Raw genomic sequence first — 18,769 nt, 5'->3', positions numbered from 1 at the left:
ACGACTTCAGAAGTTCGTAAAGCAGGAAACCGAAGCAATTATTTTTCAAACACAGACCACGCGAGCGGTGGATCAAGGGTACATTCATAAACCAACGTCCCTCGTGCGATTGACGCGGAGGGGTGCGATACACCTGGGCAGGGAATAAACCGGCCGATTGGATTATGAGAGTGCCTCTCATCCATTCCTTCTTGATTCGAGTCCATGGCGACCACCGGGCTCCTCGAGCGCCTCCGTTCCTCCTCCTTCTGTCCCACTCCACCCCGGCCCCATCCCTCCACGAGCCGCCCCCTCGTTCGCGTGCCCAGTCCGTTGCCGGTGGCGGGCGATGGCGGCGGAAGGAGATAATAAGGTCCTAAAAAGAGCGTGGTGTTCTGCTCACACTGATCTCTCTGTTTGTGGTACCCGTTCACGGCGGTGAATCCAAGCGCTTCTATTTGACCGCTCGTCTCCAAGACGCTTTGACATCTTCTTTCCCGATTTCTTCCCCTCTGATTGGTATCGCCTTCTTTTGCCTTCTCTTGAATCTTTTTTCCATTCGCTGCATAGTTTAGGGTTCTGTTAACTCTTTTCTTTTCCGATCTGCTGCATAAATCAGGGTTCCTCATTTCTCTCTCTGTTTCTTTCGTCCTTTTCCTTTGTATCCCCTCCTTCTTGAAATATCGTCAAGAAGCCTACGGGCATCCGAATTAAGTAATATTTACGCTCCAGATTTGCTTGATTTTTATATGGTTAGCCTGATGTTGCTGCTTTTTTCTATCGTTATCATGGTTATAATTATGTATTTTTCTATTTAATTATGAAATTGATGTGCGTAACATGATTCATGTGATTCCCGAGCCATGATGTAAGTATTCTTTACTTGGGCTTACAGTTTCTGAGTCATGATGAAATATCAGGGTTATGGATGTAGTGGAAGTGCTATTATGTCTTACCCTGAGTCGCTTGTATAAAGCTTATCTTGTTATTATCTTGACATGCAGTATTACTGGCGTCATGAATTATGTTCATTAGTTTTTTAGACTATCTTGAAATTCTTTTTTATAAATGAGCAGGCAACACTATGGGTTCAGATTCTTGGTCGCTTGCTAGAGTTTGTGTCTCCAAAAATCTTGGTCCAACTTTGTGACGGTAAGAGATCCATTTCAGGATTCTTTTTTCTGGAAGATTGCAATCTTGACTGATAATGTCCCTTGTGTTCGCATAAAGAAATGTTTTGGTTTACATTTTACGAAGTATCTGACTTGTGAAGGCTGGGAATCATGCTTGTGTCTAATTTTTGAGACATGTTCTTGCTGAGATTTTTTGTTTAATGATAGGTAGTCTTTACACTTCCAATTTCAACAGAAATTGCATTTTTGCATCAACATTAGGTTCAAACAGAGCATTTTGAAAAATAAGGCTCTTTTAGCTATAAACTTTTAATTTTTTTGATGATTTAATTCTACTATATTCTTCCAAGATATGCAAGCATGACAATAGAAACAATCAGACTTTGGTTGCAAGGTTCTTTTCCCTCGAGGATGAAGAAATACCCCAATCCACAATCATTCAAGCAGGGGCGACTCAATACATTTTGGGGCCTAAGGCGAATCCAATGAACGAGGCCTCTTTTTTTTAATAATATTTTTTTTAATAAATATAAAATATTTTAAAAAAATATATGAAAATAGATAGCTATCAAGTACACTATTTCAACAAAGATACATGAATCTAAAAAAGATAGACAAGAAGCCTTTTCAATTTAATATAATTCTTGAATGGAAGCACATAAAAGTAATTACTCTAAATGAAGGGCATGAACTGATTAAATAACTGAGATAATGCTTGGCAATACTGTTTACCATGTCAAGCAAGAGCCGAATAGGAAAAGGTCATCCCATGGCACTTCATGGTAAAAGAATTTGTCCATAAAGGAACCTCTCTATAAGAGAAAGTAGGGTCATTATGGGAAATTCACTCCATCTAATTAATAAAAGTCCCATCCCACCATCTCCCCTTCAAGTGAGTACCCAAGCAGCAACTGCAACATCACAGCACAGCAGCCATTCAACCCCCTCCCTCCTTTTCTCTCTCTACCACCCAAGAGGGGAGAAGAAACCGAGAGGAGAAAACTAAAAGAATCTCTACCCTCCAAGAAGTCCATCTCCAATCCCCCTATCTTTCTTCCGGATGGCCCAGCTGGATCAGGAGTAATGTGAGGGAAGGAAAACCAAAAAAGAGAAGGGATGAAAGATAAGAGTGGCTTCAGGCGTCTATCAAGCCAACCAAATCCCTCCTCTCTCTCTCTCTCTCCCCCCACCCAAAACAAAACTACAGTCCCCAACTTTCCAAATTGCCCCTCTGCAGGCCAGGAAACTCTCCACCTCCCTTCCATCAAGGGGGAAGACTCGTAGCCAGCTCCTGATCCCGTTTTATAGGGGGCCTTTGCTTTCGTTTGGTCAGCCTCCCGGGGGCCTTCCATTGGCCCGGGGCCTTAGGCGACCACCTCAGTCGCCTAGGGCTCGGGCCGGCCCTGCATTCAAGTCCATTTTGTTTCTCCCCTTCTGCATAAGATGGTTGTTGGTATATATGATTGATCCGCCACCCCTTGTTGTCCGAGGGTAGGTAGTTTTTGGATAATTATTAGTTACGAAGAGCTTTTCTTATGATCGATATGGGCTTTCTGGTGGCATCACTTGTTGATAGGTGGTCAAAAACTGTGTCCGAAAGCTATTATCTTGTCACACCTTACCATGAATAGGCAGATAGGTAGATAGATAGATAGATAGATAGATAGATAGATTCCCTTTAGATAATAGCATTTTACATATCCTAGTGAGGAAAGTAATCTTGCTTATTGGTCTTCAGTTTAGTAATGATAGCATTCTTGCAATTTGGCTATCTGAGTTTCCTGTATATTTGTATTTCTACTCAGATTTTCTGGGTATCTTGGTTTTCGAGAATTCCCTGAAGTTTCAAAACATTCTATCTCAGTTTAGTAATGATAGCATTGTTGCAATTTGGCTATCTAAGTTTCTTATATATCTGTATTTCTATCTCACATTTCCTGGGTATTTTGGTTTTCGAGAATTCCCTGAAGTTTCAAAACGTTTCTGTTATTCTATTTTTTTGGTCACATATGTAACAGATGAATGTGCTTTTGGAACATTTGGAGAGCCCCATTGAGATATTTATAAGGTACATTGAGATATTTATAACATTTCAGGCGTCTATCAAGCCAACCAAATCCCTCCTCTCTCTCTCTCTCTCCCCCCACCCAAAACAAAACTACAGTCCCCAACTTTCCAAATTGCCCCTCTGCAGGCCAGGAAACTCTCCACCTCCCTTCCATCAAGGGGGAAGACTCGTAGCCAGCTCCTGATCCCGTTTTATATGGGGCCTTTGCTTTCGTTTGGTCAGCCTCCCGGGGGCCTTCCATTGGCCCGGGGCCTTAGGCGACCACCTCAGTCGCCTAGGGCTCGGGCCGGCCCTGCATTCAAGTCCATTTTGTTTCTCCCCTTCTGCATAAGATGGTTGTTGGTATATATGATTGATCCGCCACCCCTTGTTGTCCGAGGGTAGGTAGTTTTTGGATAATTATTAGTTACGAAGAGCTTTTCTTATGATCGATATGGGCTTTCTGGTGGCATCACTTGTTGATAGGTGGTCAAAAACTGTGTCCGACAGCTATTATCTTGTCACACCTTACCATGAATAGGCAGATAGGTAGATTGATAGATAGATAGATAGATAGATTCCCTTTAGATAATAGCATTTTACATATCCTAGTGAGGAAAGTAATCTTGCTTATTGGTCTTCAGTTTAGTAATGATAGCATTCTTGCAATTTGGCTATCTGAGTTTCCTGTATATTTGTATTTCTACTCAGATTTTCTGGGTATCTTGGTTTTCGAGAATTCCCTGAAGTTTCAAAACATTCTATCTCAGTTTAGTAATGATAGCATTGTTGCAATTTGGCTATCTAAGTTTCTTATATATCTGTATTTCTATCTCACATTTCCTGGGTATTTTGGTTTTCGAGAATTCCCTGAAGTTTCAAAACGTTTCTGTTATTCTATTTTTTTGGTCACATATGTAACAGATGAATGTGCTTTTGGAACATTTGGAGAGCCCCATTGAGATATTTATAAGGTACATTGTGGGGGAGAGGGGATTGGATAGATAGAATCCCTAGCTATTGATGCCTAATGTTTCTCTGAACATGGGTTGTAGGAGTCCCATGATTGGGACATCAACACAGAAAAGTGTCAAAATCCTTCACTCTCTTTGTTCCCTAACTTCTTCCTTTATCAAGCTCCCACAGTAGGATAAAGTTTGGCTCTTCTTCTCCCTGCTGGCATGCATAATGTGCAGAGGGCTGAGAAGCAAAGGGTTATTGTGCACCGGAATTGTGGACAGCTAGTGGCACCTGCACGAAGGGAGGCATCAATGGTTTTAGCACAGTGGTTACGTGCCTTGACTTACAGGCCCACTGAATTTTTTTTGCTTGTTTTGTTATCTGCATTATCTTTGTAGACTATATCCGTAATGCTTTGCTATATTTGCATACATAAATCCAATAGTCTAAAACCATTGAGTGAGATTAAAATGATCTGCAGAAAGATATTATTTGAGTTCCTTGGTCTTGTACAAGTACCAAAGATCTCCTTTGGACTAAGTTTACATCTTAATTGATTCTTGATACACCATTCATAATAATCGAAAGCAGACTATGGCCTAATACTTGCTTATTCCTCGAATTACTTCATTCTCAGAATAAGATACCTCTTTTATTTTTAGAGAGGAAGGGAAGATGACACTTCTTTCTTCCTTCCTTTTCTTTTATATAGACAAAAATATGTTCAACCCTAGAGTTCTTCGATCCTAGATAGGAAAAATACGCTTTAGGAAAACAAAAAATGCAACAAACACTCCACAAGAATAGACTATTCCACAAAACAAAAAAAGCAAAAAATAAGCTTTCAGCAAAACAAGAAAAATCCTATTTCATTTTTTTATCTTTTTTTGAAGGAAAAATTGAGAGATTTTCATATCGTTGGATGAAACATGGCCAACATAGTTTGGTTCATGAATCTAGCAGGAAGGAAGAAGATTTAATTTCGTTTTTTTCATAAGGAAAGCAAGAATAGAAAATGAAACCCTAATACAACTTCCAAAAAAAACACTAAATCTGTTTCTTGACACTATCATAACACTAATAGTTCTCACACTAATACTAATATTATATATATGAGTCTATAACTAGGTAGCTTAGCAGGTGATGCATCACCTAGAAGATATTTCTAAAATATCTCCTCGTGCAACCTTGTTGCCGCCTTCTTCCTCCTTCACTGGATCATCCTACCGATGCCAAGGGGCAGACGCGATGTGCTGGAAGACAGAGGCGCACTCCCGCAGGGCGTTCCTTTCCTTTTCCTCCTCGGCCTGGAGCCTTACCATCTCCATGCAAGCATGAATCATCCCGTAGCGCACCTTCGCCAGACAATCCATCTTCTCCTTCCACTTATCCAAGATGGATTCGAGTTGAGCAAGCCTCTCCTTGTATTCCTTCATGTCAAAACCTAGCCGCTCCGCCACGTGCACCTCCGCCTTCAGGCGCTTGAGTTTTTCTGGTGTGTTCGGCTTCTTATCCAGCGACAGAATTTGCATCTCCTTGGTCACTTTCTCGAGGGACTCGCGCACTGCATCGATGGCCGCTTTAACGATCTTCCCCCGAATCGGCTCGGAGATGTCTTGAAACCAGTTGCTGATCGTATGGAACGAGAAACAAAGCCAGCTCCACATCTCCATTGGTTGTGCTCTCTGAGAGCAAAGTCTGTTGGGGGTGCATGCATATATAGAATAGAAAAGACGATGAGATGTGGGAAGCGATTCAACTCATATCCACCGCGTCCTACTCGGATTAGAAATCCTTATTCGACAAGAACAAAGATTTAGTCTGTCAAATCCCAAACTTAATAAGGCCGATTAATCAACAGCTCCAAGTTAAGATGGTTACTGATTTAACGGTGTTCTGTTTAATCCTAGTACACTATAGACCGGAAGAAATACAAGTTCTAGAGAGATGGTATGGCCTTTTATCCTGAGTCCGAACTGTAGCTACCGGAAGGCTAAAGAAGATTGAACCTCAAAAATCATGACCGGTTAATATTGGGAATTGTCCAGGTAGCTCCTGATTGTTTGGACTTTAGAGCCACCTCATTCTCGTCACAATATCCATGCACAATTTTTATTATTTATTTAGCCAGAACTTTGGGCCTCTCAATTTTATCACCTTGATGTTTTGGATGGCCTTCTTATTTTCTTTTTGCATGCTAAGGAGCCCCTTCCCGCCGTTGAACATTGAGTTTTTTTTTTTTGCTTCCTTCATTTCCTGTTCAAGATGGAGCAAGATTGGGATCAACAAAATCAGACTCGTTGTAGGCTTTTATGGAACTAGCCCTCTATCTTCAGAAAAACAAATTAATTACATTAGTGAATTAAGTTTTACTAATTTACAAAAACTTCAATTAACCGTCATCTCTTATGTAAATTATTAAATTAATGTTTACACCACATTCATAACGGCGAGAGGTACGATCTTATCATCCAAACATGTTCAAAAAAACACTTAAAACACATGCACACACTAGTTTTCTCAAGCCCAAGGGGCAGACACAATGGTTTCAAAGCCAGAGTAGCATATGTGTATGGTCTTTCGCTCCCTCTCTTTCTACTCCTCTCGGAGACACTTTCTCTACTCCGGTTGCCCCACCATCTCCTCCTCCCTGGAACTGCCGCCTCCTTCTAGCTCATCCTCCCATACACCCAAGATGGATTATGGACGGGCCAGCTTCTTCTTGTACTCCCTCACCTCTAACCCCAGCAACTCTTCAAAGTTGACGGGCCAGCTTCTTCTTGTACTCCCTCACCTCTAACCCCAACCTTCTTGTACTCCCTCACCTCTTCAAAGTTGAGCATTTTGTTGCAAGATACTCATATTTATCCAAGTTGTATCCTTTCTTCCTCATATCCTTTATATTAGAGGATATTTATATATTGGCCCTTTCTTTAGGCCTACTCTTGATGGGATGGCAAGTTTGAGGATGATGCACAGCTGGTGGATAATTTTTTGTCAATACTTTCTATATTACCAACATAATCTAACTCAAATCAAATTATGCTCAACCTAACCCGACTGGTATTGACCCAAGCTAAGTAACTTGCTAGAAAATACGAGGGCTAGAATAGATTCGTCGAATTCCAAATTAAGTGAGAGTTCATTTAGTTAGGGTATATTAAGGTAATTTGATGATTTCTAAAAATTATTTATTTGAAAAAATGATTGCAGGAAAAATAAAATTTGCTGCATTTGGTTGGTGTAAAAATTACTCCGAAAAATAGCACTGGAAAAAGACTAATATATTTGGTTGGAGGTAATCTTATATAGGAATGTTACTAAATTTCCAACAATACTCTTGAATAAACAATTTAAATAATAATTTTTTTTTGTTTAGTCCCATTTATGGTCCTTACATGAATAATTAATTATAAATATATTTATATTTTAATATTTAAATATTTAAATATATTTATATTAGTTAATAAATATTTTTAAATTAAATATATATATAAAAATATATACTTTATTGTAAATAATTTTAGTATTTTCAGTTTTTTATTAAGTAAATATATTTAAACATAACCACAACATTAGTTGATTGATTTTAAAAAAAATAAATTATTAGATAGAAAATTAGAAATTTAGATTCAGCATAATCGTATATTGAGCTATTCTATATTATACTTTCAAATTAAAAGGAGGTTTTCATGGGTTTTAAAGAAAAAAATGAAGAGATATTTTCGTAAGCAATGACCATGTCTCTCTCTCTCTGTCTCTCTCTCTAGTGGAATTATACTCTCTTATTGCTGGGAATTATTTGCAGCGTTTTTGCAACCTGAAATCTGCTCTTATTTGTTGAAATGATATCTGAGTTTTGTTGGATCAATAGTAGCCTTTGTTAGAATTTTCTGGCCGGAATTTAGACCTTGAAATCTGGATTTAACCTTGCTGAAATTAATATCAAAGTATTGCTGAAACTAAATTAGACCATCATAGGAATTTCATATTTATTGGACCTAGTTCAATGCTTGCTGGAACTTTGTTGTATCTATGCTGAAATTGATCTCTATATGTTCTAGCTTGATTAGTTAAAAACTTTAAATGTTCAGTTTGTTATTGCTGCAATTAATTATATTACATGCCGGTTCCCGGGTTGATTTGCCAATTATTAGTTTTGCTAGTAGAAGTCACCAGAAAGCCCTTCAAATTTATAGTCTCATGACTCTCATCTAAAGTTAGTCATGCAAAACAGGAATTAGATTTAATTAATATCTGAACTTCTAAACAAAACCTTAGGTCTAGAGTTGTAGACTTAGTTACTAGAAGCGGATCCATTGCAGGTACACTGAAGCAGTATAAGAGAGCACTTAGAAACTAGGTGCAAGGATGAGTTTTTGAGGAGATTTGGGAGCGGGTGCACCACTGAAAACAGAAGATTCTTGCTACTAAGGGTGTGGACAAGCCAAACATGTGCATGACAAGGCCAGCTCTGCTCAAAAACCCTCTTGGCTGGCTCCAGCTCAAGCTCAGCTTTATTAATCTTGAGCTGGCTTGAGCTTGGCTTGATTAAACTCGATATTGGGAAAGAAAGAGGCAACAGAATGGCCAGAGGAATTGAAAGATCCGCCACATCAGTCTTAGTGTTGGAGGTTGAGCCGTTAGGTAGTTGAGAAGAAAGTTGGAGGTAATAGAGGCAACAAAGTAGCCATCTTAGTTGGCCATTGGGAAGGCGGTGAAGTTGGATCTTGGATCTAGGCCCACCAGTTTAATGTGAGAGCATGAGGAGGAGGATGTAGGTGAGGGAAGCTACGAAAGAGCAAAGAGTTGCAAGAGTTAGGGCTAGCAAGTTGGTACCTTTAACCCTTTAAGTTGTCTGAAAACAATTGCATCCATTAGATGCAATCTAAGGATTGAGGTTTATTTTACCTATTATACGTAAAATTTATTTTCACATAGAAATTCTCTAGGGCACTGCATAAATCTCACACAAAAAATTATTGAAAGAGAAAGCAATTGGGTAATTATATGTTGGCCATATAACTTGTGTGACATTTTTGTTATATGCTATTGTAGAATACAAAGGGTAAAAATAGAACAAATTATTTTTCTAAATATATCTATATTATATTTCAGTATTTTGAGCTATATCAAGACAAGCACAAGGTAGCTAGGCCTTGCTTATGTTCAGTTCATTTAACTTCTTATCTCAAAACTTTGCATATGTTCAACATAATTACCAGTCGAATGAGCCATTTCAAATTGAATTTCAAGCCAAACAGGAGTTGCTTACAAAAGCTTGTCCATTTGACTTCTCAACTTAGGTCTAGTCATCTTCTTGAGTCCACATATATTTTCAAAATCATCAGATTAGACCTAAAAATAAATTTGATAACTTCTAAAAATTAAATGTGAAACTCATGAGTTTTTGTAAGTTTTTGTATCACCATTATGGCCTCCACTGCTTCCACTACCACCATCACTGCCTTGGCCATTATTATCATGCTTATGCTTTTAAAAATAATCGACAATGCCAAACATGTCTATGTTTCAACAAAATTAAAAATAAAATAGAACATATTTTTTATCTTTCTGTTACTGAAAATAAGAAAAATAAAAGTGATGCCAAATGACATCTATGTGTTTGGTGATATCATTTGAGAATTGCTTCTTGTTTTCCAAATATGGTATGACCATCCATTAAAAGAAAAATTTTACAATCTGTGATTACTTTATAATTCTGAATATACAGAAAAATTAGTACTTTTTAGGGTGAAAACTTAAATTGATCAAATACTAAGAATTTAAATTAATCAAGTTTTGTAGGATGACTTTGGGAAAGTAGAAGCAACACCAAACACATCCTTGGGTTGAAAGACCAAAGGGTAATAGGTTGAAGACCTCAAGATATAGGTTTAGATTTAGACTATTTTAGTTCATTTTTGTTTTGCATGATATAAGTACACAGAGAATAAGGTAATTGAAACAAACTGGTGTCAAGGTCAAAGTGTGCAGAATTTAGTTTCAGCGCAAACAAAACAGGTTGCTCAGCTGTAAATAAACTTGAATATCAGGTGCTAGAATTTGCTATTAACAAGATGGAAACATGCAAATAACAATTTGATCACATAAATTAGATTCCAGCACATATAGAATTAATTGTGGCAATTATAAAAAAAATGAAGTAGAAGTCCAGCAAAAGGTATAAGTAATACCTTGTGTATATAGTTAAATTTAGGATACTGAAGGTACTTTGGTATATTGCATGTCAAGCTGCTCCTATTTCTGATATGACCTTATGTTAGTTTTCATTCTGCAATGAGGATATCAACCGCAGTCACCAAATCTCGGCTTCTTCGGCGAATCCTTATCAGTAGCCCTATCCCAAAAATTTCATCTCTTATTTGTTTTCAGTATAATATAATGCATTCCTGTGCCCAATTAGTAACTGTGAATTGGTGCTGATGGATATCCAGGTGCCCTGAAGATCCTAGACTGTCAAAAGTGCCGGACATAGTCCCTACATGTTTTGCAGCATACCCTGTTTTCCAACCAAGGTACAAATGGTTGATTGTACACACTTGGCGAAAAAGAGAAGGGGGCGGGGGACGGACAAATGGCATCATGAACTGGGCACTGTTCTATTAGTTGCCTGTCATCCTTTTCATTAGCTTGGGCCCTGTAAGGAATTATCTTCTTGCTGCTCCAGATTGCTGTTGATGTTAACCAACATTTGTTAACGTTTCATAAGCAGTGACCATATTGATATAAGGCTTGCGAATGGGCATTTACAAAGGCGTGCGGATCAGATAGTTTTTGTTTGTACTGAAGCAGATATTTACAATATCTTCACCTCGTTGTTAAATGAACACCTAAAAAAATTTTCATGAATGAAGGATGGTTGGTTAATCTGTCTATCAGTTCTCCCAGTTCTGATGTCATAATTTGAATCCGGTGGTAATGCTTGAATTGGTAAACCCAGCGAGTTGTATGTTGAATAGGCATGGGCCTAGCTTATTATGCCAATCTTAGAAAGCCCAAACAGCATACCTGGAACTCTCCATGTCCAGCCGGACGGCCGCTGATGCGCGCCAAAGAGGAGGAGGAAAAGGGGAGGCTCTCATTCTTTCTTGTAGGGAACGGAAAAAGAAACAGTCCGAGTTCTTTTATTATCAAAAGAAAGATCCTAATTGTTCTTTTCATTTTTCAAATATATCCAAAATATATGGACATGTCGACTTACCCAAACAGCGTAACTCTCACGGCTCCTGGAATGAGAAATCGCAGCAAGCGAACGGACGGCCTCCATCTTCTCAACCGTTAGGAACCGCGGCAAAAGCCCCCCTGCGTTTCCGAACTTAGATTCCACCACGTGTTTCCATTGCTTGGCTGTCCCTTTTGTCGTGTCGTGTTGGCGGCGGGAGGGGCTCCCCTTAAGCGTGCACCAGCGAGGCCCCTTTCCCTTTCGATTATTGGGTAGGGGGTCCTAGGGCAGCCAGCCAGCTCTGAAGGAGGCGGAGGGGGGAATATCTCCTCCGTCCCCTTCCAGATTCTGGATTTTTTTTTTTTTTTTGGTTCCGGTTCTCTCGGCTCTTCTAGGGGTGGGCAGCCATGGGGTGCGTCTTCTCTTCGAGGTCGACTTCTTCGGACGAGAGCGGGGTTCCGGTGGTGCTGAACATCTACGATCTAACGCCGTTGAACAACTACATGTACTGGTTTGGCCTGGGCATCTTCCACTCGGGGATCGAAGGTGAGTCGATTGGTCCCATCGTCGATTCTCTCTCCTTTTTCTTTGATTTTCCTAATTCTTGGTTTTCTTGGTATTTTGGTGGTTCGGCTAAATGGTTTCTTGGCCTGGTCTTTTTGAGGAAGATTCTGGAGTTTCTTTCATGCCAAATTTGCCAACACAAAGATGAAAGAAATTGGTCCCATGCTTTCCTAGTCAATTTGGCGAACCTTTAACCTTCGACTAGCACCAATTAGATGGACTGGTTTGATATTAACCTTCGAATTTTGCTCTTTTTATATGAGAAAAGAAGGATTTTGCCTTTTCCCAAAAAATAAATTGGTTCTCTTTTTTTTTTGGTGAGATAAAATTTTATCTTGGTTGACATTTTTCTCCTGGTCACTGGGTATCTTTCGTTTCTTGATAAATCTGGTGAGCATTCAATATGGAAGAGTACAAGTTAGACTGATTATTTTTTGGAATATAGGATTTTAGCTGATTTAAGTAATAGGTATTGAAGTTTTGTATGAACTCTGTCAAATTTTTATGTCTGAGTGGGATTATATGAAAAAGGATTATCTATTTAGCTGTTGTGTTTTTAGGTATAGGATTTGTTTTGTAGTTTCTCTTTTATAAATTTATTGAGTTCTAAGGGCATTATGTGGAATTGGTAATTACATTATTATGTGAAGAAAGTGTTGTTGTTATTCCTTTTTTTTTTGTTGAAGATCACTTGATGTTGACTGGTAGAAAAACTTAAAACAGAAAAAGAAAAAGTTGACTGTATAGTATAATGTGGGTTATGTATAAATCATGTCGTTTTTTAATGGGATTACTCTTCTCTGAATGTGTCAATCAAGTTATTTTTCGTTCAGATGTTCTTAAAATGTGTTTCTCTATGTTATAAGAATGCAACCAAAAAAGAAAAAATAAAAAATAAAAATAAATGGAGTGGTTTTCTGTCATTTCTTTTTCTTTTTTTTAGCAGGGGAAGGCGGGGTATTGTTTGCCTATATGGTCTTTTGCTTTAGATGGGGGTAAGAAATTTCTCAAGTTGTCTTTTTTATGATAAGATTGAACCATATTTAACCATGGTTTTGTAGCATAAAAAAAGCTTTCTAGGTTTTGAAATTAACTACATGGCCTTAGAGCACTTCAAAATCCTTGAAGTATAAGGCAAGGTGATTTACAATCTCCATACCAGTCTTTCCAGGAGCAACCTAAACTCATCAAGGAGATGAGTCCTAGCAATCCCATTTGCCTTTTGCTTGAACAAAAGAACAGTTTAAAGTTTAAACTTTAAATAGGTGTAAATATATGCAAACTTGCTCATTCCAACTCTATATAAGGAACTAAAAAGAAAAGAACTTGGGAGACTTTTAAGCAAGACTCTGAAACACTTCAGATCTTTGCGAAATACTACACTCACAGAAGAAGCCCTTTTCAGTGATTTACCATGATACGCTAATATTCAGCTTGGTCACTGTACCCTTAAGAAAAATTAAATAGTGGGATGTTTCACATGTACTTGGTATGCACTTTGATGCTAAGAGCATCAAAAGTGTATGATCTCAATATAACTTGATCAAAGACCTAAACTGTGAGCTGAAATTTAAAAGTCTATGCTAATTGTGTAGGTGCTACAAGTGGTTTGTTGTTCATGTATGTTTTAGACAACCATTTTTTTGGTGGGAGCAGACCTGCCAAGTGATTTTATTTGCTATTAATTGGTTATAAGAAAAATGCCTCTGTAATACTTGGAAAAGTCTATCTGTGTATCTGGGGTCCATATTCATAGAGTAGCATCTTCTGCTGTTTTGCTTCTATTCTAAAAGGGTCTTGTACCTGGATGCTAGGTAAGTAGTTCCCAAACTGTGAGCGTAGAATTATTTGCATTGAGTTCTAAACATCCATATGTTTGATCTCTTTTCCCAGTAACATATGTTATTATATTTTTTTTTTACATATATGTTTACATGATTGATGGTGGTTATCTAGCATCCAAGTTTCCTTTTTTTACTGTAGCACACTCCATATGATGTTCACTATTTGTTTCCTTTTTTTTTCTTTGGTTGGGGGGGGTGAAACAGTTCATGGTTTAGAGTATGGATTTGGAGCCCATGACTATCCAGCAAGTGGTGTGTTTGAGGTGGAGCCAAAAAACTGTCCTGGATTCAGCTATAAATGTTCTATTTCATTGGGTCATGTAAATATGCCTCCCTCTGAATTTCGGGCATTCATAGAAAACATGGCTGCAGATTACCATGGTGACACCTATCACCTCATTTCCAAAAACTGCAATCACTTTACAGATGATGTTAGCTTGAGGTTGACAGGAAGACCAATCCCTGGTTGGGTTAACCGGCTTGCCCGACTAGGTAATTTTTTCTTTTTTAAATATCAGTATGGCCTTTTTTTCATTTCTGTAACCTATTCCTTATATGTTTTACAATATTTAATTTTTAGAAGAGTTACACCTTCTTGTGCTGACATTCATTGCTTTGAGAAGGAACTCATTGTGAGATGACTGGCTCTTTGACAAATTGCACAAAAAACAAATAGTACATAAAGCAATGCTTTCTATTTGAACAAACATAAAGAATTTCTAGTCAAAAGATATTTTTTTATCATACTTTGATTGTTGTTTTCATTCTTTAATAACAGGCCATGAGCCAGCATGTGAGAATATGGAATATCTATATAGTTCTTAAGAGGATTGTAGTTAGCCACTATTCAGTTACCAATCCTAGTTTATAAATAGGGACCAGAACCTTTTGTTTGTCTACTTTAAAAAATCTTTATACAATTTAGCATACAAAGATCAACATAAACTTGACGAGGTCTCTTCCAAAACGGACAAGATAGCAAGAAGATATAAATGAATTCATGTAGCGACTTTAGTAGTATTTCTTTTCTTCCTTATACAAAAGCACAAAGAAATCGCCCTTAATGATTACTAAATCATACCAAAAGATGTATCTATAAATGCTGTGTACAAATTATGTGTAATAAAATTCATGCACAGATGTAGATTAGAATGATCACAAAAGAAAATTAAATAAACATGCATGGTTTTCAGTATGCATGTGGCGAATATGCTACTATAGTCTATGTACAACCACATTATACTATTCTGGTAGAGTTTTCTATAAGTGAAATAGACTGATAATAAAATACACTGCACCCTTTTTCCTTTCTCATGTTATTTTTATAAATTTTAACCAAGTAGGGCATATATCTCCAGATGGTCTAGAGCAAGGAAGTAAAATATGGCTTATGCTTTCTTCCAGTTATTCACATCAAGAAAACTATCAATGCATGTGAAACCCCCCACTCTTTAGACAGTTAATGGAGAACATCCAGAATTGCCACCTGAGTAAAATCTGGGTCTTAATTGTTTGTACCCTCTTTTAAACATATCTTTTCTTTGGGCTCCAAATAGTGGAGACTGGAGATGATCACCAGTTCCTAGACCATCTAGTGCATCTGCTTCCTCAACGAATTGTGTATGAGCCACATGAGTTTTGAGGGGGTTATAGCCTTGATGAATGGAATATGATTTGCATTTCGTAGTTGTTTATCAAGTTACACCAACAATTTGTTATCAAGCAGTTGCGGAAAACATTTTGCATTTATTGTTTCGGAAGTGCCCTTTGTTATCCATATTTATAAGACCACACAAGAAAGTCTGTGACAATTCAAACTAAATCTTATGTCACTCCATCTCCATGTTACATGAAATTTGACTGTGGGTCATGGTTAAACCCATTATGAGTTCAAAATGACAATTTTACCCTTGTGTCCTTGCCCTCACTTATGTGGCTTAATATTCATTTTAGTTCTGTAACCTTATCCCCTATATGCATTTATGTGAAAATATAAGGCATATGTGCAAATTAAAAAAAAAATGTTTGCTAACTGATGGCTGTGGCGAAACTGCCTTTTACACCCACATTAAGTTTGAGGATGGCTCAGTGTCAAATTCTGGTTAACCATGTTTTAGAACTAATTGGAAGTGGCTGTGGTAGAACTGTCCTTCTACGACCATAATAAGACTGACCATGGCTCAGTGTCAAATTCCGTGTAACTTGGTGTCAAAACTAATTGAAAAAGGGTTTTATTTAATTTTCTTGTGTTTAACCAAGGTTTTCCTGCAAACATGTGACAATGCAGGTGTTATTGCAGACAAACAAAGTCTATTTTTCATCATTATATTAATCTTATCTGATGATTTATCTCAAGCCAAATATTAGTTTCTGAAATGTTACAAAAGTATTGAGTCAGCTTTTCCTGAATATTGCTAAAGGCAGAGTACAAATTTGACAATAGATGGTTTTTTAAGCCTCTGTCTCTTGCTGAAAAATTAGGAGGGCCTATCAGCACTACAATATTGGTGTCGCAAAATTTGGTGTAGCTCTCAAAATGGTGAATTTGGCCATATCCCTCTATAATTATAAAAAAAAGAGCAATCTAGTACATGAGGCTCCTGCCATTGCAGATTCCAAAAAGGGTCAAACCTATGACCTTCCGGTCACAATGGAGCAACCTTATGTTACCCGTGGCTCACCCTCATCCCTCCTCTATAGCTATTATATATAAAACATTTGTCACGTGACTAGTGAATGATGAAAGTGGATTTGCTGAATTTCATTGTCTGATTTGACTCTGCCCTTTAAATTTGAGTAGTAACATGTATATACCTTAAGAGAATTGCAGGTTAATGATCTCATCTGGTTTCAGGTACTGTTTGCAATTGTCTTTTACCTGAAAGCCTCAGACTACCAGCTGCTAAACAGATCTCGGAGTACCATGGCTTCTCAGGTTAGTTAAGTAATTTACTCTTCAATAATGGCTTAATTTATTCGAACATTGGTGATCAACTTTAATCTCTTTTATTATCAATTTATTATGATATTGAAATTTTATTTTAAAGAAAAATCATGGGCTTACTACTTTTTCCCCCTAATGCCGCTAGAAAAGAGAGTGAGATTTGATGCATATGTTCATTACCTTGACTCTTTGTTTTCTATCTATCTAGAAGATGTCTCCGAATCATTTTCATTCATTACAACAACCACACATGACCTTATAGAAAGTGATGATGCGGACCAAGACAAACATCTTCTCTCACCATCTTCAGACAGGGAGGTGACTTCGGTCAAAGAGCTTGACAGGTGAAATGTTGATCAGCCTTCCATTAGCCATCAAGTTCCCAGTTTTCGGGCGGCATTGTACCATTGTAATTTGTGTTCATAGGAGATTAGGTTTGTCACCCTTCCCTTCCTATACATCGATTGCATTTGGCTGCTAGCATATATTCATGGTGTTTTGGCCTTCCAGGATTGAATTCTTTTATTCACCGTTTCTTTTGGGTGGTGACACTCAAAACTATTTATTTGTAATAAAGATGAAAACCTTGAATTGTGGTCTAGTTGGGAAATGAAACTTCAGGTGATCAAACTTTGATTCGTAAATTAAGAGCTTTGATGTTGTATGCCTTTTTCTATTCACCTCATGTCACGCCCTATATCCAGAGCATGATATGGCCGTGTTAGCGAAGGATACAACCCATAATAACACGAAGTCAAACCTTTTATTTAGCTTTCAAATTCATCTCAAACAAAATAGAATAAATATAAATTTAATTTTATTATCTAATAAATGGAGCCAATATTGGCTCAGAGCATCTAAATTCAAATATAATATTAAACTCATAATTTTCAATATTTAGCAAATCATTAACTACAAATTCATAATCAACAAAAGAATTAAGATTATGCTCTGCTATATAAATCACCAAGCTTGCTAGCGCGAACTCCAAGCCTGGATCATTCTTCGTTTCTATCAATTCTATTTGTTTAGAGAGAGAAAAAAATAGAGGTATATGAACGACAGCTCAGTAAATAAATATTTAACTATTTTATTGGATTAAGCATAAGTTTTTTCATGTCGATGCATCATTTAAAAAAAATAACATGTATTCCAAAATAAGTATTTCATAGTATAGTATATTAAAACAAGTCATAAAATAAATAATGCGTGCATAAATCATTCATATTTCATAAACATGGCTCCAAGTTTATTTTGCTAATAAATATATAAATCGTTCTTCTGTCATTTAGCCATATTATAGTTCAAACATTGCTCATAGATATTTGCGCTACTGTCACTTTATACTCATGACGGGGCCCATATTCATAATTGGCATAGATTCATATTTCATATGCCAATTTTATACCCGTTGGCGAGGCCAATGTTGTATGGATGCTAGTTTTGAGTATCGATTTTTTCATTTGTAGGAATCATACATAGCTATGAAAGCCTTTAAAAAGCTCATATCTTTTTCATAAAATATACATATAAATAGATGAAAAACACTAAATGGCACGATTAGATTCATATGTCATAACAAAGCTATTTTCAGCAAAGCATTCATGAACTATTTTTTTATAATAAAGCATGATTTTCATAACACATATACTGATCCATAATTTTAAAAAAAATATAATATTTCTACAAGCAAATTTTATTCACGAAAAATATGATTATCTAAAAAATAATGGGCGAATGATTTACTTACCTATTTCGTCTTAGGCCATCAAACTTCACTAGGCAATTCAGTTAACTTTATAAAAATATTAAAAGCAAAATTAATTTGTTTGACAATATTTAATCAAATTAAAATAATAAAAAATAGGGATGATTGGCTAAATGATAGCGTTCGACGATTTCGGATGGGTCAGGCCTGAGCGGTTCGATCAATAAATCATAGGGCATGGACTCGATCAGGGCCAAGTTCGATTAATATAATTTATCATCAGTGGATTCCGTGGACATTTGACAAGACCGAATGATTGATCCATTAGGCGACCCGGGCACCAGGGTGTTTTGGGATCTCTTTTCAGAGATCAGCTCGGGTTCGTTGGTTAGATCGACAGGACT

The 18,769-nt window shown here is 37.2% G+C and overlaps 1 protein-coding gene across 3 annotated transcripts; it reads left to right on the top strand.

Annotated features, from left to right (window-relative positions):
* The first annotated feature begins 179 nt into the window (after positions 1-179).
* LOC103713439 (deSI-like protein At4g17486) lies at positions 180-17,301 on the top strand. 3 transcript variants are annotated; one of them, XM_088722611.2, is made up of 6 exons: positions 180-498; positions 1,056-1,131; positions 10,578-11,851; positions 14,086-14,205; positions 16,568-16,648; positions 16,866-17,301. In XM_088722611.2, the coding sequence occupies exons 3-6, from the start codon at positions 11,713-11,715 to the stop codon at positions 17,003-17,005; spliced, it is 480 nt and encodes a 159-aa protein (XP_088578737.1). In that variant the 5' UTR covers positions 180-498; positions 1,056-1,131; positions 10,578-11,712; the 3' UTR covers positions 17,006-17,301. The 3 variants fall into 3 exon arrangements, with proteins under 3 accessions (XP_088578737.1, XP_088578736.1, XP_088578735.1); XM_088722610.2 differs by having other exon boundaries at positions 13,918-14,205; positions 16,869-17,301; XM_088722609.2 differs by having other exon boundaries at positions 13,918-14,205.
* Positions 17,302-18,769: the final 1,468 nt, after the last annotated feature.

This window comes from Phoenix dactylifera, chromosome 5 (genome assembly GCF_051530095.1).
Source record: "Phoenix dactylifera cultivar Ajwa chromosome 5, Ajwa_hap1_PhDact_Kaust_v1.1, whole genome shotgun sequence".
NCBI classification, from domain to species: domain Eukaryota; kingdom Viridiplantae; phylum Streptophyta; class Magnoliopsida; order Arecales; family Arecaceae; genus Phoenix; species Phoenix dactylifera.
Note: the sequence above shows the minus strand (reverse complement) of the source record. Positions and strands in the feature narration are given on the sequence as shown.